At 37.1% G+C, this 23,061-nt stretch overlaps 2 protein-coding genes across 8 annotated transcripts in view; one reads left to right on the plus strand and one right to left on the minus strand.

Moving 5' to 3' along the window:
* SGTB (small glutamine rich tetratricopeptide repeat co-chaperone beta) overlaps window positions 1–21,887 on the plus strand; it is a 37,506-nt gene extending 15,619 nt beyond the window's left edge. For both annotated transcript variants that reach the window (XM_024578510.4, XM_045186288.3), the window contains 6 exons: window positions 10,887–10,991; window positions 14,421–14,559; window positions 14,664–14,726; window positions 16,759–16,796; window positions 17,041–17,124; window positions 20,078–21,887. In XM_024578510.4, the coding sequence (XP_024434278.1) occupies window positions 10,887–10,991; window positions 14,421–14,559; window positions 14,664–14,726; window positions 16,759–16,796; window positions 17,041–17,124; window positions 20,078–20,189 (541 nt within the window). In that variant the 3' untranslated portion in view covers window positions 20,190–21,887. The remainder of the gene's footprint in view (window positions 1–10,886; window positions 10,992–14,420; window positions 14,560–14,663; window positions 14,727–16,758; window positions 16,797–17,040; window positions 17,125–20,077) is intronic.
* TRAPPC13 (trafficking protein particle complex subunit 13) overlaps window positions 1–23,061 on the minus strand; it is a 66,735-nt gene that overhangs the window by 4,059 nt on the left and 39,615 nt on the right. For 4 of the 6 annotated variants that reach the window (XM_053913208.1, XM_053913221.1, XM_053913214.1 and 1 more), the window contains one exon: window positions 6,641–6,814. In XM_053913208.1, the coding sequence (XP_053769183.1) occupies window positions 6,656–6,814 (159 nt within the window). In that variant the 3' untranslated portion in view covers window positions 6,641–6,655. Of the gene's footprint in view, window positions 1–6,640; window positions 6,815–23,061 lie in introns of those variants that run through there. The other 2 variants (XM_053913226.2, XM_053913218.2) reach the window with 1 other exon arrangement.

Below are 23,061 nucleotides of genomic sequence, written 5' to 3' on the forward strand. Positions count from 1 at the left end.
AAATGTCCATTTTTTTCCAATATCGTAAAGCTGCTAAAATCATCTTTTAAAAAAAATTTTTTTCTAAACTTTGCATTTATCCTTGAAAATCCACTCAGGAGGTCTAACAATATAAACATTTAAAAATTGTTGATGCACATTGCAAAATTCTAATTTCTTTGAAAATATTCTGAAAATTAATTTGCTCCCCTAAGGTTATATGATCATATCTGTTTTTACCACATCTTTATCAACACTAAATACTTTAATTCTTATTTATTATTGTTATTTTAATAGTAATTGTTCTAGTTTATATTTAATTCCTGCTGAGATTGGACATTTTTGAAATGTTGGTCATCTGTGTTTTTTTTCTCTAAATTATCTTCTTGTACCTGTGCCACACCTTACCTGTTTGACCTTATGCTTATTTCGTTCTTTCCCTGTTCTGCCCTTTTCAACAGGGCTCTGATCCCTATAGGCTGCATTTTTCAAGCTCCTTTGTTCCCTGAGTTTTATCTGGGTTCAGCCATGGGAGATGCTGGCAGAAGGCTAGAGCGCAGAAGGAAGGGAGAAATCGTAGTATTCCTTCCCCTCTTTTACATCAGGGTGTTTATGCAGCAGGGTCTGTTTCCTATCCTTGTCTCTAGCTTGCACCCAAGATACCTGCGCTCCTAGCTTTGCTAGGTGATGTTGCGTTTTTGGACTCTGCACTTTGTCCTTTGTTTTAGGGAGTGATAGCTTCCTGCTGTTGCTAGTCTTTGGATTGCTGCAGAGCCTCCTCTTTGGCACCTCAGCTCTTCTATCAGCTGTGTAATGAATTCCCTGCACTAAATTATTCTGTTTTAAATATCACGTTCCAATAGGACTTTCTGCAGTGATGATAGTGTTCTGTATATGCATTGTCCAGTACAGTATCCACTAGCAAAAGTGGGTATTGAGCACTTGCAATGTGGCTAGTGCAGTTGAGAAACTAAATTTTTAATGTTTAGTTAATTTAAGATCAATTTAAATTAATTAATTTAAATAACTACATGCAGCTTGTGGCTACTGTACTGGACAGCATACCTCTCTATTAAGGATAAAATCCCTTTGTCCTAAAAGCACATCTTATTTTCCTTTTAATGTTTTTCATATATAAAAGTTTTAAATATTTGTATAGACAATTTTAAAGCTCTCTCCATTTTCTATTTTCTTATTTTTCCTTTACATTTCAATTTTACCATCTCAAGTCTATTTTGGTGACTGGTATGACCGTTTTAAGCAATCAAAAACTTTTTATAACAGAGCCTTATAAATATGACCTTTTATTATATACTAAGTTCTTAGGTTTGAAAGAGATGTTCATGTTAATCTGTTCTAATCTTTTACTGGGTTATTCTTATCATATTTAGGTTACTTATCTCCTTCTGAGGCAGTTTCTTCTTTCCCTACTTTTTTCTTTGTGGTTATAATATCATTTAGAAAAGCCTTCCTTATATTGACACTGATTTTGTTTTTGTGTGGCTCCTGTGGCTTCTCTCAGTTAGTTTTATTTTTGTTCTTAAAGGCGATTACAGAATATATGTAATTCTCCTTTTTCACCACAGTCCCTGACATTTTAAATTTGCCACCATGTTCCCTTGAGCTTTTCTTTCACTTTAAATGTTCAAGCTTCTTCAATTGTGTATTAGATACTACAGCTTTAAGTCTTGTACTTTTGTCCTACACTTGTTCCAGTTTCTCTGTAGTTCTCAGAAGTTCACATAGTATAGATAGCGTTGGTCTGACCAGAACTGTCTTGTAGGACTTTCATTTAACCTACTTTTCCACGACACATTATATACTAGCATTTTGTAGCATGATTTACTAAATTCATATTTTGCTTTTGGTTTATGAAAGCGTCTCGTTTTCCACACATTCTCCCGTCCTGTCATTCACTCATTCATGCATTGGGCAGACCTCAGTGCACCAGTTTGTCACTACAGGTGGAGTGGGTTATCTGCCCGCAAATGCAGGATCTTATATTTTATCCCCATAAAATTTTATCTTGTTACGGTCTCTAATTTATGGGTCCCTTCATGTTTTTGGATAATTTGTAAAGTAAGGCATTTGCTTTTTCTCCTAGTTTCATGTCATCCGCACACTTGAGAAGAGGACCCTAGGTCGCATTGTGTCTGTTACAGTCACTGAAGTGAGCGGTCAAAGGGAAGGAGCAGGGGTTCTGACCCCGACTTTGGATTCTAATCTCTGGCTCTCTGGGACCTTGAGAAATTACCTAACATATCTATGCCTTAGTTTCCCCACTGATAAAATGTGGATAATAATATTTCCCTGATAGTTTTGTTTTAGAGAATAAACCCATTAATACATATAAAATAGCAGGAGAGTATTGAGTAAAGAGTATTGTATACAATAGCTGTTACCATTATTATCTGTGCAATATGTTTGTTTTTTGGTTTTTTGCTTTGATCAGAATATGAAGAGGCATCCACATTTATTGGGTTCTAAATGTATTGAGTCAATTGTCTTTCTCTGACGTACTAGTCTGGTGGTAACCCTGTTAAAATAAAAGTCTGATAGGACTTGTGAATTAGTCTTGTGTCATTTTCCTTCTTTTTTTGGCTCTAACATTTTTATGAAAAATTTCAAAGCTGAAAGAAGTTTACAGTGAATTCTCATATATCCACACCTAGATTTTGTGATTAATATTTTAGTATATTTGCTATATCTCATATTTATTCTTCTATTTGTGCCTCTCTCTTCATTATTCCATCTATTTTTGATGCATTTCAAGGCACAGTGCTGCCATTGGCACACTTTCCCCCCTAAATACTTCAGCATGCACATCATTAACTGAGTTCAGTCGTTCACATTTTTTCTTCTGAGGTAAAATTTATGTGCAATAAAATGCACACATCTTAACCATACTTTCACTGAGTTTTGACAAATGCAAATACCTGTGTAACTCAACCCTTATCAAGATGTTGAAAATTACTAGCAGCCCAGAAAGTTCCACATGTGTCCTCAGCATCAGTTGCCTAAAGCAGTCACCAGAAGAAACCGTTGTTTTGTTTTTTCCCACCATAGATTGGATTTGTTTCTTTTAGAATTTCCTATAATAGGAATCATACCATATGTACTCTCGCCTGTGAGACTTCTTTTGCTCAGCATAATGGTTTTGAGATTCAGCCATGGTGTTACATGTATCAGCGGTTCTTCTATAAATTGCTTGGGAGTATTATCGTTGTTTGAATGTACCACAGTTTGCATTTTCCTATTCATGGTCATCTGGGATGCTTTTAGTATTCCTTTGTGTGTGTGTATGTGTGTGTGTTGTCCAGAATTTATCATTGTGTTATTTGTGGAAGTCTTGGATCCACGTGAAATTTAGGGCCATAATGGAACCCTACATTCTCTTTCTTCACAAACACAAAAACATTCCTTTATTAATCTGTTCTAATAATCTAGCACAGAAAAATAGAAAATCCAAATAATGATTGGAAAATAAATTCCCCAAACTGTGGCTTTATGTTTGAATTTTATTCTCTGTAATCAGATAAATATATATAGTATTTTAATTTAGTATATGAAATCTGGAAATAAATACATTTAAGTGTCACAAAATGTTATGACCAGATATAAGTGTTACCAGGAAATTGCTTATTTATAGAGCACAGTAAGCCATACACTTTCAACTATGAATATGGCAGATCCGAGTCTAAATAAATGATTTAGTTTTAGTGAGATTAAGGGTCATCAATAGTCTTAATGTCCATGTATTAAATGAGATTCTTGGCAATACCTATGCTTGCTTTCCATTTAATTTTTGTTAACTTGAAATCAATGATTATGCTTCTCTTTTATACTTAAATAGCATCTTTTCCCCTGCAGAGTTCAGTAACAGAGCATGCAATTTAATATCAAATAATTAGAAGATCTAATTTGTATATTTAATACAAATATTGAATTAAATGGCTTTAGGATTTTTTTTAGACTGTAGTAGCTATAAATATTTTAGTAGCCTGTAGTCTTGCCAACTACCGCTTACTGTTTTTTTTAGCCAGTTAGCCATCAGAAGTTGGAAACTCAGAATAGCAGATCTAAATCTTCTTTTTGATACTAATTTTTATAGTTTTATTACTAATCAAAATGTTGTTCACATATTGACCTCAATAAAATGAACCAAAATTTACTTTTATAGAAGTGACTTACGAGTTAGAAAACAATCAGGAGGCACGTTTCTTAAGCATGAGTCTTTTTATTTTATCATTTGTCTTCTATTTTGACCTTTTGAATTCTTTAGGCTCAATTTGGATACCAGAAAAACCTGAGTTGTTCCTTGAAAACCTGTTATTTAGTTTTGCTTTTTTTCCTATACTCCCAGCACTAATCCTGATATGTAACATTTATATAAGTTTATCATGTGTTCTTCCTTATCTTACATGCATACTTGTTTTATTTCTTCAGGTTAAGGATAGAGATCAGATCTTGTATCTGTTTGTATCTCCTATAGTATCTAGCACTGCACTCTAGAGGAATTCAGCTAATTTTTGTTGGATGCATGGAGGACTACAGAAGAAAGCTAAGAAATTTATAGTCATGTTGAAGTGACCACACACTCACATTAATACTTGTGTACATAAAACAACAAATGATTGAGTATAGGTCTAAAACATTTCCAAGTACTTTTTAGTATGAAATGATATTCATATTAAACTAGCTAGTTTTTTATGTCTTCTGTCCCTAAACAGTATTCTTACTTCTTTTGTACATTCTCATTGACGAGTATACATCACTTTACCCCTAGCAGTCTCATGTTTCTGGGATGGATGGATGAATGGTTGAATCACTACGGCAATAAATGGGGTTAAAGATACATAGGAAGGAGAGAGAGCATGATGGAAACAATTTGTGTGGAAGGCCTCCAGGTAATGGGGAGTTTGAGTTGGAGCTGGATTTGATGGACAGGTAGAACTTGGATAGACAGAGGAAGAGGGGAAGGCATTTTAGGTTAGAGAGTATAGTTACGAAGGCAAAATTAGGGATCGTCAGGGCATTGTGCCAAGGAATGCTAGTGACATTGTGAGCTCTGAGAGAGATGGGAACAAAGACCACACTGTTTTCCGTTTTTTCTTTTACCTCCATAAGCACCATGTATTTGATAGGTTCACTGGAATTTGTACTTGGTGTGTTGAATTTGGCGTTGAATCTCAGTTCAGCCACTTACTAGCTATGTGACCTTGGGCTGACGCTTAACCTCTTTGAGCCTCATTTCCTCAATTGTAAAATACAGGTACTAGTACTTGCGAGGAGTAATAATATACAGTCCCTAGCATAGTCCTAAGCTTTCAATATGTTTCTTTCAGGAACAATGTAATTCCTAGTTGTAGGAACAGGTTTTTGCTAGAGTTTATTTATGCATTATATATACAGCGTGTTGTAAAAGTAGGTTTATGGTTATGAGTACACAAAACAGTTTATTCTTGTATTAATTATATATTATTTTCCATATGAACAATTGTAAACCTACTTTTGCCCCACCCTGTAGTATGAGAAATGTAAGGTACCCCTGATTTTTTTCTGTCTTATTTTCCATAAGAATAGAGCACAAGTAATATTCACGCTCTTGCTTACAAGCTGAAGAAAGCGAGGTTGTCTGAAAACACGGTGACTTGAACTGTATTGTTCTGTTGGAATTTCATTAGTTATGCCCTGATAACCAGACAGCAGGGGCAGAGAGAGCAGACCACATGGTTATTCAGTTCAGACACTGGAGTGCTTGGCTTCATCTCACAAGAGACTCAAGTGTAGCCAGGCTTCTCTTCCCTTTTCCAGCCTCAGAGGTTCAGATCCTCTCCTCTTTCTTTTGTGAGCCACACAAATCTGCTTTCATCCTAGCTTGCCCTTGGTGACCTAATGTTAAACCTATCAAGATTTTAAGTCATCCTCTTCCCTTCTACCCACTCTTCTTTCTGGGTCTGATTCTCACTGCTTTATTCTGTGTTTTATTATCAGTATCTGAAGCCAGCGATCAGGGCCTCTTCCCCTGTTCTTTTTTTCCCTCCCAAATGGCTCCTTTGTGCCCTCCTCCTTTTCCATTACTACTGCCTTAGTCCAGGCTCTTAACTGTTGCTAAACTAGTGGCTTCCAGTTTCTACTTGCACTCCCCACTCCAGTCTTGTGCCAAAAGGACCTTTCTAAAATGTGAAATTAATACTCTAATTCTTGCTTTCTGTTAACTAGTTGGAAATACCTTTGTGATTGAATTTAAGTTCCTCAGCATGATACCTAAGGTCTTTTATAATCTAGGCTCTTTTTTTTTTTTTTTAACTTTATCTATACTTTTCTTCCTACCCTGTTCCTCTTCTCTCTACTCTCTATGCACATTTAATATGAAATTTACTGACTTTTAAAAAATACCATGTTGGGACATCTCTCCATGCTTTTATGTACTCCTTCCTCTGCCTAGAATATTTCTTACCTTATCTGATTGGTCAACTGCTAGTCCTCCTTCAAGACCCTGGTAGATGTTGCTTCTCTTGGGAAGATTTTCTTAATTTCTAATGTCCCCAACCTCCTACCATGCCCCTGTACTCTTCCCTGTCATAGCCTATGGGGTGGTGCCGCCCAGTATGGTAGCTCCTAGCCACATGTGGCTGTTTAAATGTAAATTAGTAAAATCCCTGGCTGCTGTGGCTCAGTGGATTGAGTACTGGCCTGTGAACAAAAGGTCACCAGTTTGATTCCCGGTCAGGGTACGTACCTGGTTTGCAGGCCAGGTCCCCAGCTGGGGGCATGTGAGAGGCAACCATACATTGAGACTTCTCTCCCTCTCTTTCTCCCTGTCTTCTCCTCTCTAAAAATAAATAAATAAAATCTTTAAAAAATGTAAATTAGTAAAATGTCAATGTAAAATTAATAAGAAAATAAAAACGCGCTAGCTGATTCCAAGTCCTCATGAGTCATGTGGCTGGGGTTACTGTATTGGATGGCACAGGTAAAGGACTTCCCTATTACAGAAATGCCATTAGATAGCTCTGCATAGGGCTAACCCCACCTTTCTCTGTACTGTCTCTTCCGTTGACTCCTCTGTTGTTGTTTATCATACTATTTATTTATTTACATGACTATTTCCCCATTAGACAGTGAAAGAGGAGAAATGTGTTTTCTTCATCTCTGTATATGTGATTTTGAGTTCAGGATTTAGCACCTTATACATGTTCAACAAAAGTTTGAGTGGAATTAATTCAGTGAATTTTGGAAGGGAGAATTGCCTTAACTCAAAGACTTCTAATGGTGAAGTAGTCACATAGCAGTATGTTTTGTGTGTGTGTGTAATGTATTTCCTCATATACCGTATTTTGCTGTGTATAACGAGCACTTTTTTGCCCAAATTTTTTAGGGGAAAAATAACGATGTGTATTATACCAGGGTGGTACTAATTCCATATCTGTATAAATGTTTTTAATTCTTATTTATGCTTATGCCTTGAAAGTGTAACTCTAGAAAGCAATAATGATATTCGTATGCAAAATAATAGCCTGGAATACAATAACCGGTTTTGTTTCTAAATATAAATAAATAAAAACTTTAATTAAAAAGTTAAACCAACAAATTATTTTTCCTGAAAGTTTGGGACAAAAACGTGGGTGCACTTATACATAGCAAAATATGGTGTCTGTAAAGAAGAGTTTTCTTAAACTTTCTCCCTTTTCCACTCTCTCCTCCTTCCCCTCCCCTAACCATTTGAGTATAATTATAGACTTATGAATGTTTTTTTAAGATTTTGTTTATTCCTAGAGAGAGGGGAAGGGAAGGAGAAAGAGAAGGAGAGAAACATCAATGTGTGGTTCCCTTTCACATGCCCCCTACTGGGGACCTGGCCCACAACCCAGGTATGTGCCCTGACTGGGAATTGAACCAGCAACTTTTTGGTTTGCAGGCCTGCACTCAATCTTCTGAGCCACACCAGCCAGGGCTAGACTTATGAATTTTTAAAAATTCGCCAGTCAGTGTGTTATAATAAATTACCATAATTATTATTCCCATACTTAAATTATACTATATTTGGCTAGTGGGAGCGGGAGCTCCTTTAAACTGACTATGTGCCCTTTTATATAATTTGTTTTCTAACATTTTCTTGCTTTCTAAGACAACAAGGTATTCCAGATTTGCATTGTATTTCCTCTGCTCTAGATGTGGGTTCAACAAGTAGCCCCTACTCCTTTAACAGAGAATGGTATTTAGAAACCAAAAACTGATTGCAAGAGGTGGTCATTGCTAATGAAATGTTATTGCTTCTAGGTTTTTTCAGTGGACAGACTGAGAAAACATGTTTTTTGAAAAGTCATCAATTTATACAGACAACTTCTACTCACATTTCAGTGTCACAGAGATGTTCTTTACCTTCCCCCATTTTGTTTGTATCTCTCTTCTCCCAGAGCAAAAACCCTGCTTTCCAACATTATCAGCATCTTTACTCATCAGCTCTATCCTGCAGTATCCTTCAGATGGTATTACACCAATATTGCAACTCTAGTGTAAACTTCAGAATTTCTTTGCAATTATTTTTGTCATCAGAATACATATCACTAAGAATATGTACTCAGAGTATTGTGCCTGAATGTTACTTGAATTCTTTTTTTTTTTTTAATGTACATACAGTTAGGATCATTTGTTTTATTCAGTTTGACGGTTTGCTTTTTTCATTTTTTCTGAAGTCTCGCTCCCATTTTTCTCCCATCTACTACATTCGCACCGATCCTCTATAGGATGAGAGACTTTTAATATAGATTTGACTTCTGAACCATGTAAATGCTTTCCTTAAAATTTAAACTAAAAAGGAAGATCAATAAATAATGACTGTCTTTAATAATGCTCTTTGCCTTAAGTCCAATATTTTTTCTACACCAGCTTTCTTTTGCTTGCTTGGTTTTCATTTTGCCTGATTGTTCTTTTCTGTCCCCTTTAAACCTCCAACCTGTGTGTGATTATGTTTTAAGTAATATACTATGTATGAAATTTGAGAATCTGATTTTCATCTAGGCAGCTTTGAGACATATGTTTGAATTGCTTTCTGCTATCTTATTTTTGGCTTTTTTTTCCTTCCCTAGCTCCTTTATTTTGTCTTTTATTGTCTTATTTTTACTTCATATTCTTTATTTCTAACTATTTGGAATTGATACGTTCTATATCTCTTCTTTTAATGGTCATCCTTGTCATGCTGTTAGTTTGTGTTTAGTGTTCAAATAAACTTATACCTCTTTTCACATGAACTACCAGAACATGTTTGCTGAATTCAGTATTTTCAGATATAATTTTTTTAATGGAAGCAAAGACGACTTTTTTTTTTTTTTCAAGTTTTATAATCTTAGTTTGAGAAGTAAGGGTCTCAGTCATGCTGTAAGAAGAAAGGCTGACAGAATATTGGACTCACCGCTGCCTTTCTTTATAGCCTCCCAGCTCTCCCCAGGAATTGAAGCACGATTGAGGCCAGGAATATCATTTTGATTACTGCTCCATCTATTGGGTTGGCCAAAAAGTTTGTTTGGTATTTTTCCATAAGATGGCTCTAGTAGTGCTTAGTTTTCTTTGACTCCATTCAAAACGATTCTGCTAGATTGTATTGTGATGTCATATCATGCATTTAAAAAATCTTAATCAAAATTGGTGAGTTTTGTGTAGCCATTTTAATATTGAAGATGGAAGAAAATATGCAACATTTTCTGCATATTATGCTTTATTATTTCAAGAAAGGTCAAACCTCAACTGAAATGCAAAAAACAAAAAAGATTTGTGCAGTGTGTGGAGAAGGTGCTGTGACTGATCGAAAGTGTCAAAAATGGTTTGTGAAGTGTTGTGCTAGAGATTTCTCACTGGACGATGCTCCACAGTCGGTTAGACCAGTTGAAGATGATTGCAATCAAATCGAGACAGTAACATTATATTGTGGGAGGCAGCTGACATACTCAAAATATCCAAATCAATAGAGTTATTGGTGAAAATGAAAAATGTGTCTTTTATTTTACGGGAGACACTAAACGAACTTTTTGGCCACCCCAATATTATGCCCAGAAAAGTGTCTATGCTTTTGCTAGCCCTCAAGAGATATATTAGTTGAATGAATAAAGTAGAAATATTTAGTCTGGAGAAGAATGGGTGGGGTGGTAGTGGGATGCAGGACGGGAGACATCTGGGAACTTCTCAGTTCGAACGACTTGCATGCTGAACAGAAATTCTACGTGTTTGTTGTGGCCCTGGGGACTGAAGTCGGCACTACAACAGGGACACAGAGAGCTGTCTACTCTCCGGATTGTGTGGAGGGGTAGTAAGTGGCTTCATTATATTGTCAGGTCCCAGGTATTCCAGGGAGTTGGTTAGAGATAACTTGGAAGGGATTAAATAGTTCTTAATTGCTCGGAGATTCTATGCTAAGTAGATGGAATACATTGCCATCCTTAATTTAAAGCCAGACTAGGCACATGGTTGAATTGGGTTTTTCAACTTAGACTTGTCCAGTGATCTTAATGCTACTAGTAAAGTGATCATTTAACAGCACAACACTCTAGGTAGCCATCCCCAGCACTCACTCACTCTGTGTGTCCCCTAGTAATCCCAAATGTCCTAGTGTTTTCAGGTTTTTGTTTGGGCAAATTAAAAAGGCAGTAAATAGGAAGATCGGTTGTATGACTTACATATTTTGTCTTTTCTATAGCAAAGTAAACAGTGAAAGGCAGCTTTCCTGTTTTCTCTGAATTTTATTTCTGAGTTTTCATTTGATTATAGAATTATTTTAAGACAGATTTAGATGTTTACTGGGAGTGATATACAAATTGGGACAAGGAGAATGCAGTTGTCTTAGAACCTGAAAATCTAAATTAGTGCCTTGAAGGATGCATACAGTAAAAACTCTCTTCTCTTTCTCTTAGGGCTGCTGCTCAGAGTAAATTAGGTCACTACACAGATGCAATAAAGGATTGTGAAAAAGCAATAGCAATTGATTCAAAGTACAGCAAGGCCTATGGAAGAATGGGGTAAGTTCTGGCAGAATGTTCAAAGTAGTACCAAGTTATATCAGATATGCTGTTCTTAATGGCTTGGTTTTGAATTTCCTGCTTAATATTGCACCCTCTCAACTAACAAGGAAGTAAACAGAACACTGAGGGAGGAAATGATTGCAGTTTTTGCGGCTCAGGAGAGAGACGGTTAGTTGTATGGTGAATAGCTGTTGGAGAACAGTTATAGCCATGAGTAGACTCACTTCATGTTCAAGACCACAGATCTCATGAGTACTAGTGTTTTAGCAGACAGTCCTACTATATACTTCCTTCTAAATTCACCTTACCACTTTCTCAGTTTATTGCTTTATACCTACTCTTCAAATTTCCTCTAAACCCTCCATGGTGACTCTCAGCTAATAATATTGCCTTATTCTTGAGAAAATATTAATAGGTGCATTTGGAAGAAAAGTAGCTCATTTTCCTACTGCTAAATCCAACAATGCACCTGTATTTGTATCTACTCAGGCTGCTGTTTTTCTTGTTAACACGGAAGGGTTCTTATCTAAGACTGGTGGTGCCTTCATTCATGCTTTAGATCTCATCCCTCGTACTTTTTCTGGGACTTCACACTTGTAATCATCTGCTTTATCTTCTGCAACACCAGCTTTCCTGTCTCTAACAATGATAATGACTTCGTATGAAAAGGTTACAGAATCAACTGTTAGAACCACCCTTGCACACAGTTATGTCATTTCTTAGTTCCTTTCTCTACAAAGCCCTTGATAGTGATCAGTACTTCCTGTCTCATCTTCGTCATCTCTCATTCTCTCTTGAGCTCATTCTGATAGGGCAATTTGTCTATATCATTCAACTGAGAGCTCTATTCAAGGTCACCAGTAGTCTGTATTTTGCTAGGGCCAAAGTTCAGTTCTGTATTCTCACCCTACCCATCTTTTAGTATCTGGCATAATTCACTAATTTTTGAAATACTTCATACTCTAGGCTTCTGTGACACCCCACTTCCTGGTTTTCTTTCTACTTTACTGGGTGCTCTTTTCCAGTCTCCTTTGCTGGTTCTTCCTTCTCTACCACCTCTGAGTAATGGTGCACTCCAGGTCTGTCTCCTCTCCTCTGCTGCTGCTGGCAGTCCATTCTCTCTTCTGATTTCATCCTGTCCTATGCTTTCAGTTTCCATTTACAGTAGATACTCACTATTCATGGATATGAATTCACCTCCTTGCTTAAATTTTTTGTAGACCTCAGCTGAGGTTATATAAGGCAATGCTTTGCCTTTTTGTTTCAGCTCTCATGCTGTAAATATGTATCCTTTTTTAAGTTTATTTAGTGCTATATTTTTTTGCCTTTTTTTGCTTTTTGTTGTTGATTTCCCTGTTTGCAATGGACCCAAACATAAGCTGAAGTGTTGTTGAGTGCTCCTAAGTGCAAGAAGGCTGTAATGTGCCTTACAAAATAAATACACGTCAGATAAGTTTTGTTCAGGCATGAATTAGTGCTGTTGGCTGTTAGCTCAATGCTAATGAATCAGTAATATGTATTAAGTAAGTTTCTCTAAGTAGAAACACACATAAAACAAGATTATGTATTGATCAGTTGATGAGAATATTGTGACCAAAGAGCCTCACAAGAACCTAACCCTGTATTTCCCCTAAAGCAATTGTTCAGCATTTGCTAAATCAGTGTTTGGGGGACTTTATAGAACATAACTACTTTGAATAAGAAGAATCAACTCAATATGTTGATGGATCTGTTAAGTTATTATATGTTTTAAGTTCTATGTCTGAGTTCCATATCATATTCAACTTTTTATCTCCATTTATATGTTTAATAGGTCTTTTAAATTTAACATGTCTTACACAGAACTTGCCTTTCCTTCTTAAGTCTTTCCCATCTCAGTAAGTGTTACCATCATTTACTTACCGGTCTTGGGTCAAAAGCCTAGGAGTCATCCTTCATTCTTACTATAGCTCACACATCTAATCTATCAGCAGGTCCCGTTAATTCTAGTTCTCACACACATATATCATGACTTGAAGCGGTGATTGCTATCTTGTTTATAACCCTGGTCCAAATGACCATCTACTACAGTAGCTTCCTAACTGATCTCACTCTCTCCACCCCGACTCTGCAGAGGAGCCAGAGAGTGCTTTCCAGAGTATAAATTAGATCATGTCACTCTGTTGCAACCAGAATAAAATCCAGACTCCAAACCATGGTTCTGTATTATCTGGCACCTGATTACTCTCTGACATCATCTCATTCCACAGTTTTCTGTGCTCCTTCCTCATCAGCCTTTGTGCTGTTCCTTAGGCATACCAGGCTTGCATCACTCCCAGGGCCTTTGTGTTTACTGCTGCTTCTATTTCACACGCTCCTCCCCTGATCTTCTGTTGACTGCTTCTCATCATTTAGGTCTTGTCAGTGTGGCTGCCTTTGGGTAGCTCTCCTGTTCATTCGCTTTAATATTACTTTCTTATTTGCCTACATTGCTTGTCTCACCCAGGTAGAATGAAATTTTCTTAAACTCAATAACTACCTTTTTTTATTGCAGAATCAAAATAGTGCCTGGTGCACATTAGGGTTTCAGTAAATATTTATTGACTGTTGATTAATTGAGGACTTTGATGAAGTATTTTTCATGATTGATGGTAGAAAACTGAGAATTTTTCTTTGTTTAGGCACTGAATTTTATATAGATTGGAAGTCTGTGAGGTAAGTCAGCCAAGATTTAGAGTAATTTATTAAAAACCCCCAAACAAATAAAAACCTCAATCCTCTCTCTCCATATATGCCATTATTGTTTAGTTCTGAAGTAATTTTCCAAGAAATATATTCTAACTGGGTGGTGAAGAACAAAAATTTAATAACTCACTCTGTGACTGGAGTAACAATGCCGTAAGTCATAAAGGATGCTAACTTAATCTGCTTAACAACTAACAGTCTTATCCAGGAGTACGCCACAGTCTCTTTTTATTTTTTATGGCAAATCAATATTTACTGTGACTCAATGTCTCTGCTAGGAAGTGGGAAGACAGGGTGACACTCTGAAGCACAAATCTACTTCAGAGTCCTTAAAATGGTTTTAACATCATAGAGTTACATGACCACAGGATTGTTAGTCAGTTCACATCTTTGTGGAGCTTAATCATTTATAAAGCAAATTACTTCACATATTAGGCTTAAAAATGGAAGGGTAGGTTAAGGTTCATTTCTGAGCATTAAATTCATGGTTAACAGATGACAGCCAAGGTTGTCAGCAAGCAGAAGGGAGAGACTTATAGTCTTGGAATTAGAAGGAATTTTAGTGATACTCCTGTGAACCATGGTATAATGAACAAATTAAGTGTAATCTGGATTCTACTTGAATACCAAGACAGATGTTTGAGTACATTTGTGATATCCTGATATTCTTTAATCATATAACTTATACTTTATTCTTTTCAGGCTAGCTCTCACTGCCATGAATAAATTTGAAGAAGCAGTTACAAGTTATCAAAAGGCATTAGATCTTGACCCTGAAAATGATTCCTATAAGTCAAATCTGAAAATAGCAGAACAGAAGTTAAGAGAGGTATCCAGTCCTGTAAGTTATTAATGCTGAACGAGTGAAATATTTTCTGTCATTCACAATTTATTGTAACCAGATTGTAGTGGTTGGAATAATTCTCAGATATAATTGTTTTACAGACAGGAACTGGACTGAGCTTTGACATGGCTAGCTTAATAAATAACCCAGCCTTCATTAGTATGGTGAGTATATTCCCTTTTCTGCTCTGCTGGCTCTGTTTCCATAAAGTAATAATCTGGGTCTGGCAGAAGGAACACCTGCTTGAGTGTGGTTGGTAGGATAATAGTATGGGTGTAATAATTTACAGTTTTAATTTGAACACTTCACCTAAAATGTCATTTGATGTGCTTGAGTGTGATATTGTTATGTTACAGAATTACACGCTTATGATTTTACAATAAAAATTTTTGTAATTAAAACAGGGGCATTATTTGTGCCAGACCATGTAGTTCTAAAATATTTTATAAACAAATAAGGGAACTTTTGTGGTTGTGGTGGTGGTAATAGAGTGGTGATGTAATGCTATGGTTGAGACTTTTAACCTGCCTGTGTACCTGTTTGTGAGAAAGTCAGGGATAGACTTTAGGAAACCAATGGATTCCCTGAAATTGTATACAGAAATTCATGTGCATATGAATGTGTGCATTTTTCTAGGGAGCGAACCATATTTTTCAACAGATTGGCAAAGGGGTCTGCAGATTACAGGTTAAAAACCACTCTCTGACATGAAAATGGCCCTAGGAAGATATCTAAGAACTGAGGTCTGAGAATTTGGGTTACTGTGGTTTCCTAAGCTCTCCTCTCAGCGGTGTCTGCTTCCTTTCTATCTTAAGAGTTAATATGACTTTTTAGTATAATTCACATGTATAGACATTCCATCCTCCAAACCAACAAAATTACCTGTAGATGTTTTGGAAACACACATGCTCTGGTTCAGTATGTGGAAACTCTTAGTAGGTCAGGGATGTTACCTGAGCAGATAAAGCTCCTCAGGTGACTGTATGCTTCTGGCTGAGAAGTAGTCTACTAGGTGCTAGGCCCTTGGAAGGCAGTACCAGTTCTTACTCAGCTTTGTTTCCTTCAAAAAATATCTGGCATCCCCTAAATCTTCAGCTGAATTGAGATGTACAGATGGGCTCATTCTTAGTGGGATAAAGAAGTGTTTTTGAACAACTGGTAGAGTGCAGCACTTGGTAGTTTAAAATTGTTAGTTGAAATCTTTGTAGACAGTAGTTAGTTTTTTAATCACTGACCCTAAATGAGGCGTTGGGAAAGCCACCACTTGCTTTTATTACCAGAGAAATAATTGTTTGACTGATTTGCAAGTGATTCAGTAACAAGGTCTTGAGTCTCAGGATTGAGACCAAATTTAAGTTGGTCTTGCTACCTAAATACCAACAAGTGTATTTCTCTCTGTAGGTTTTATGGCATTTTTGATTATCATTACCCTTTTCCAGGCCTCAGGTTATGCTATTGTAGCAGGATGTGAAAATGGATTTTAGTTTCTAATTCAGCTTAGCTCTCGAGATGCTTGATGTGAGGGGTAGACTACCATGTAGGACATACAGAGAGGCAGGGTGGTTAAAAACATATTGTGTGACACTCTTACAAAGGGTCCAGTTGATAGATTAAAAGAGGGCTTTGGGGGACAGCTATTGGAGTTACTACTGTCTATAAATATTTAGACTAAATTTACATTTTACATGAATATTGTTGACTACCAATTTAAGGCAAACATGTTTATGCTTTCAGATGGAAAGTTTTAAAAGTGTTATGTGTGTACAGATACAGTTCCCTCCCCATTTAGGCATGGCAAAAATTGAAACTACTCAGCCCCACGAAGCCAGGTCACATCTCTTAGGAGTACTCTTTTGGAATGGACTCTCTGAAGTATAGGAGATTCCTTATACTTTCAAAGTTCCTGTTTTTCCACTTGTTATATATATGTCTGATCAGTAGTAATACGTATACTGCTATCAATATCCTTAGTTTATCATGTTGTTTATAGTCTATCCTTACAGTGTATTTTAAATAACATTTTTCCTACTGCCTCTTTTCTACATTCTCACTCACTTCGTATAGCACACTAAAACCCTACAGAATGTTAGTACATACATGGTTTAGCTTTCATTCCTTTTCTTTTTAAAGAAATCTTTGTTAAAGATCCCTTAATATTAACTACCTTTAATGGGAGATACCATTTTTCAATTCCAGGCAGCAAGTTTAATGCAGAATCCTCAAGTTCAACAGCTGTAAGTATATAGAAAGAGCGTATTACATTTTCCCCTTTCCACTTGCCAGTTCCTAATTTGAGCACATCAGGTCCAAAATGATAAAACTACCCTGAATGCTAGTTGATTGGCACTTAAAGTTACACACATTTAGCCTCATCTTCTACATTATGCAGATATATTTCACTGACTTCCCCTTGGCTAGTATCCTCCTCATTAATAAGACTACATGCCAATATAGTGATATGCCTCTTGCCTACTCTAGAATGTCAGGAATGATGACAAATGCCATTGGGGGACCTGCTGCTGGAGTCGGGGGCCTAACTGACCTGTCTAGCCTCATCCAAGCGTAAGTGTTACTTAAAATGGAAACAGTAAAAACAGTGTTTGCTTTATAGTATGTTTCTAGTTAAAACAGAAATAGTAAAAAAAAAGTATTTTATGTTTTACAGTTTGTATCTAAAGTAAAGGGGCCAGGGCTTTCTTTTTTAATTTTTATCACTTACTGTTAGTATCAGTGGCCTCACTAGTTGCTAAATTTAAAAGGAGTTCTGAAGTTGGAATTTTCAGACTGAAGGGTAGGAATCCAGATTTGGATTCAAGAAAAAGTTTTTCAGAGAACCAAGATGGCGGCGTAGGTAGACACACTGCGCCTCCTCGCACAACCAGAACTGACAGAGAATCGAACAGCAAGGGGGACCAACACCAAGGAAATAGAAAATAAACATTCATCCAGACTGGTAGGAGGGGCGGAGACGGGCACCGGGGTGGAGAGGACTCGCGTGGCTGTGGCGGGACTGAGACTGGCGGAGTGTGGGACAAATGGCGCAGGCAGTCTGAGCACTAGCAGACCCTGCGGCCCCACATTTGCACAGATAAACCGAGAGGGCCGGACTCAGAGTGGCGGAGAACGGGGCAGGCTGAGCAGGGGGTAGCACCCTGCGACCCCACATTCGAACAGAGATAAACCGGGCGAACTGTGGGGAGCGAAGCAGACCGCGCAATCCAGGGCTCCAGCTCGGGGAAATAAAGCCTCAAACCTCTGATTGAAAACGCCCGTGGGGGTTGGGGCGGCAGCAGGAGAGACTCCCAGCCTCACAGGAGAGGTTGTTGGAGAGACCCACAGGGGCCTAGAGTGTGCACAGGCCCACTTACTCGGGAACCAGCACCAGAGTGGCCCAGTTTGATTGTGGGTAGCGGAGTGAAAGACTGAAGTCCGGAGGAGAGTGAGGCGGGCGCCATTGCTCCCACTCGGCCCCGCCCCCACGTACAGCGTCACAGCGCAGCGACCAGCGTTACCCCGCCCCGGTGAACACCTAAGGCTCCGCCCCTTAAAGTAACAGACGCGCCAAGACAGACAGACAAAAAAAAAATGGCCCAAATGACAGAACACTTCAAAGCTCCTGAAAAAATACAACTAAGCGACGAAGAGATAGCCAACCTATCGGATGCACAGTTCAAAGCACTGGTTATCAATATGCTCACAGACTTGGTTGAATCTATTCGAAAAACAGATGAAAAAATGAAGCCTATGCTAAGAGAAACAAAGGAAAATGTACAGGGAACCAATAGTGATGAGAAGGAAACTGGGACTCAAATCAATGGTATGGACCAGAAGGAAGAAAGGAACATCCAACCGGAAAAGAATGAAGAAACAAGAACTTGGAAAAATGAGAGGCTTAGGAACCTCCCGGACGCCTTGAAACATTCCAACATCCGAATTATAGGGGTGCCAGAAGGAGAAGAGGAAGAACAAAAAATTGAAAACTTAATTGAACAAATAATGAAGGAGAACTTCCCTAATCTGGCAAAGGAAATAGACTTCCGGGAAGTCCAGGAAGCTCAGAGAGTCCCAAAGAAGCTGGACCCAAGGAGGAACACACCAAGGCACATCATCATTACATTACCCAAGATTAAATGCAAGGACCTACATCCAAGATTACTGTATCCAGCAAAGCTATCATTTAGAATGGAAGGGAAGATAAAGTGCTTCTCAGATAAGGTCAAGTTAAAGAAGCTCATCATCACCAAGCCCTTATTATATGAAATGTTAAAGGGAGTTACCTAAGAAAAAGAAGATCAAAAATAGGAACAGTAAAAATGACAGCAAACCCACAGTTATTAACGACCACACATAAAACAAAAACGAGAGCAAACTAGGCAAACAACTAGAACATGAGGGTTGCCAATAGGGGAGTGGGAGGGGGAGAGGGGGGGAAAGGTACAGAGAATAAGTAGCATAGATGATAGGTGGAAAATAGACAGGGGGAGGGTAAAAATAGTGTAGGAAATGTAGAAGCCAAAGAACTTATAAGTATGACCTATGGACATGAACTATAGGGGGGGAATGTGGGAGGGAGGGGGGTGGGCATGATGGAGTGGAGTGGGGGGGAAATGGGACAACTGTAATAGCATAATCAATAAATATATTAAAAAATAAAATTTTAAAAAAAAAAAGAAAAAAGAAAAAAGAAAAAGTTTTTCAGCAGATTTGAATAGCTACTCAAGGATGGAGATTGACGTCAAGTAGCTACTTAAAGTATGCATTAATTTAGGTATACATATATATTTAAAAATCATATATTACATATACCAGTGTTTACACAGTTTAGGAAACTTTTATTCAAACTTCCCAGTGCATGCCATCACTAAAGGAACTCCTTGCATTCTCTCATTACCTTCATTTCCAACCAAGGTGCTTGAGATATGCTGCTTTTTCAATCTGTGTGATGCTGTCACTGAAAATTTTATCTGAAGCCACAAACATCATTTGCTGTTTGTGATCATGACCATATAACCCCATTTGCAATATTGCCATCTTTAGAGTGATCTTTAAGTGACATAATTATAGTGGTTTGTAACATTTGCAATTGAGGGTCACAAATCAGGCATTTGTATTAAATTTATTTGCCCTTTTAAAAATCCATTCTGTTCAGTGTCTTCTATATAAATCCCCAAATGGGTGTGACATCTGTCATAGGGGAGACTATTAAGACTTCACTACAAGAGCAAATACCTTGGGGTATAATCAAAGCATATGCTTTTGAGCCCCTTGTTTATTCATGGTTGAGTACTAAAGGGGGTGGATTTCACCTAATTTGGAAACTTTTTAGCTTGGGTATTTAATTTCTCAGTAAGAACAATCCCTTGTAATAATGCTATATGGAGGCATTGGTAAACTTGCAGATCCTTTTCTAGAAGAAGTTCCCTTTGGGTAGTACCACATCTTTGCAGTCCTTTTTTATGGGTATTGTGTGACTGGGAATTCCCTAATGCATGCCACCTTGTCTCTTTACTTACAGAGGACAGCAGTTTGCTCAACAGATACAGCAACAGAATCCTGAACTTATAGAGCAACTAAGAAATCACATCCGGAGCAGATCATTCAGCGGCAGCACTGAAGACCATTCCTGACCTGACCAGGGACTTTAGGATGCAAACGGTTATGGCTCTGAAGTGTTTGCTGTAGATAGCAGCCAAAAAACAAATATACCTACAGAATAAATCTTCCTAGACAATAGGTTTATCAGAGTTGAACATAATGACTCCTTTGTAAACAAATGGTCAGTAGCCTTGTCAGGGGCCAGTACAGCACTGGGCAGGGTTCCATTTTCAAATCTTCATCATTGTATTTGTAAATTAGACTTAATAGCAGAGTATATTTACTGACCACTAAGGCCATTTATTGGTGAGATCTCTGGCTTCAAATTCCCTTTAGCAAACTAAAAGGGAAGGTCACCAAAAGGAAAGGTTTCTCATGTTGGGTTAGGAGAAATGTAGTTGCCAGTGAACAGCATGTCTGGACAGGAGAAGTTTGTTATCTAGGTTTAGTCTTGATAGTGTTATCAGTAATGAATATGTATCATAGGGGCCAGTATTATCTTTGACGCCGCTTGTTCTAATAGGCAGCAGAAAATCTTAAGAGCTGGTAGAAAGCAGAATTTGGTGGAAGGATTGTTGTTTTGAAAAGAAAGAATAGATGCTGTGAATGTATAGAAAGTGACGGTAGGTAGGATGCTCAGGTTTTTGCATAGTTCTTAACTAATCTTGCCCGCAGTTAGGTATTTATAACATTAGCATGGCCAATTATGCCAAGTACATAATAAAATACATTTAGATATCCCTAATGGTATTGGTTAGGTCAGTTATGTAACTTCAAATTTAACTAGCACAACTTCCCTGGTGGTGACCTTACCATGGAAACTCTCACATACACCTACATTTAAATTAGCCTATGACTTGGCTCTTAAGGATTTTGTAAGTGGCATTTGATTATGTGCTCATTACCAATGATTTTTAAAAACTCAGTAATTCTTTGACGGATTACTAAAAGCATCTGTCATTGACAAGGCTTGTTCATGTGCTCCTCTGCTGTGCTTCGGTTTGGCATGTTGCTTTTATGCTTAACTTAATTTGTGCAACTTAAACATAACAGGGGACGTAAAACTATCATATTGAAGTTAGAACACATACCGGTGGAGAGAAGTGGCATTGTTAGGTATTAATGGCATGGCTCTAACTATAGTGATGGACAACACTGTTCTAATTCTAACTGGAATTTCTTTGGTTTGTTAATTATAAAATAGGTAACACTGGGCAGACATGTAATGATTTCACAAGTGTTGAGAGAAACTGAAAAAGTAATATTAAATTAGTAATACAGATATGATTAGGGCCTTATTGTAACTATTTTCAAAAGACTCAGAAGACTACTTGCTATCTTTAAATTTAAAAACCAACTTTTCCTTTCTTTTCCTTTGTGAGATTAGACCAGCCAGTAGTTCTATAATTTCACTGTAAGAGTCGCTTGGCTTTTTGTTGAAAATGCAGGTTCAGGACCACACTTTCAATTTTTATTAAGTAAATACTTTAATAAGACCCAGGAAGCACTATTTTAAATAGATGAGCAAATACCTAACCCCCCTGGGCTTAGGCTAAAACAAAGACCTCGATGAACCTCTAGTTCTGTCCAGAGAAGAGCAGGACTTAAGTCTTAGCATCTATTAATTAAATCTCTATATTCCATCTAAACCAACTTAATTTTTCATAAATTCAGCTCCTGGTGTTCAAGTGTTTTACAGAATGAATTACTAATTACATGAAAGTGATGACGTGGATGAAAAGAGCAAAGTTGATCCTTAAAAAGTAGTCACTCTTACCCAATGTTAAGTCAGAAAAAGTTTCTAGCATAACTATCTTCAGTGCATTGAAAATGTGTTCAGACTGATAAATTGGTAAGCCTCCCTCTAGCTCACTGACTAGGAAAATAGAGAAAATATAAATTAACAGTATCAGAAGTGAAGGAGGGGATATCAGTGCAGACCCTGAAGACATTAAAAGGATCATTAGAAAATACTAGAGCCAACTTTAGGTCCATATATTCAACAATATTACCTTAAATGAAACAAATTCCTTACAAGATACAAAGTACTACAGCTCACTGAGGAAATAGATAATCCTCCAGAAAAGAAAGCCACATACAGTCCCAAACTATTGCAATGGGGACTTCTACCAAAAGAAATTAGAGGAGAAATAATATTAATCTACACAATCTTACATGACAATAGAAGAGGAGGAAATGCTTCACAACACATTTTATATACCTATTACTCTGATACCAAAATCAGACAAAGACATTATAAGCAAAACCCTTTAAAACAATGTCTTGATTTGCTAATATCTGTAGTAAAGGTAGACACTTTTTACACAAGTTCAGTTGAAATTTGTCCACTCACCTGGATTTCACTCAATTCAAGCCATTTTTGCTCAAGTACTTTCGTCACTTTGGAATCACTGCATTTCAAGAAAGTTTGGTGTAATTGGATTGTGCTAGCTACTTGCAAAGTTGTAAGAAATACCCCAAATATTATTCTTGCTTGTCAAAAACAGGGCATTAAAGTAAAATTTTATATATATTCTACTTAGGAATGACCAACTTCCATTAACCACATTTTATTGTAGTAGCTATAGCTATTATAATGCTGTGTAAACTTAAAATGTCTTTTTTTATGCAAATGATAGTCATTTAATGTACCAAATTGTTTATATAATTTTTATAAGTATTGTTTAAACAGATCCTTTCTAAAATGAGATTATCTAACCTTAATTTGAAGAATGAACAATGTGTGTCTAGGTTACTACTTATAAAAAAACACTTTGTAATTAAGTCAAATTATATAGCAGATTCCAAGTGACCATTATATGTTACTTTTTAAATTTGAAACAGAGTGAAACAGAAGGTTCAGTCACAGAAGATGCTTGAGAAATAATGGAAGTATCCAGTGCA

The sequence above is a fragment of the Desmodus rotundus genome, chromosome 1, assembly GCF_022682495.2.
Source record: "Desmodus rotundus isolate HL8 chromosome 1, HLdesRot8A.1, whole genome shotgun sequence".
In the NCBI taxonomy this organism is placed as follows: domain Eukaryota; kingdom Metazoa; phylum Chordata; class Mammalia; order Chiroptera; family Phyllostomidae; genus Desmodus; species Desmodus rotundus.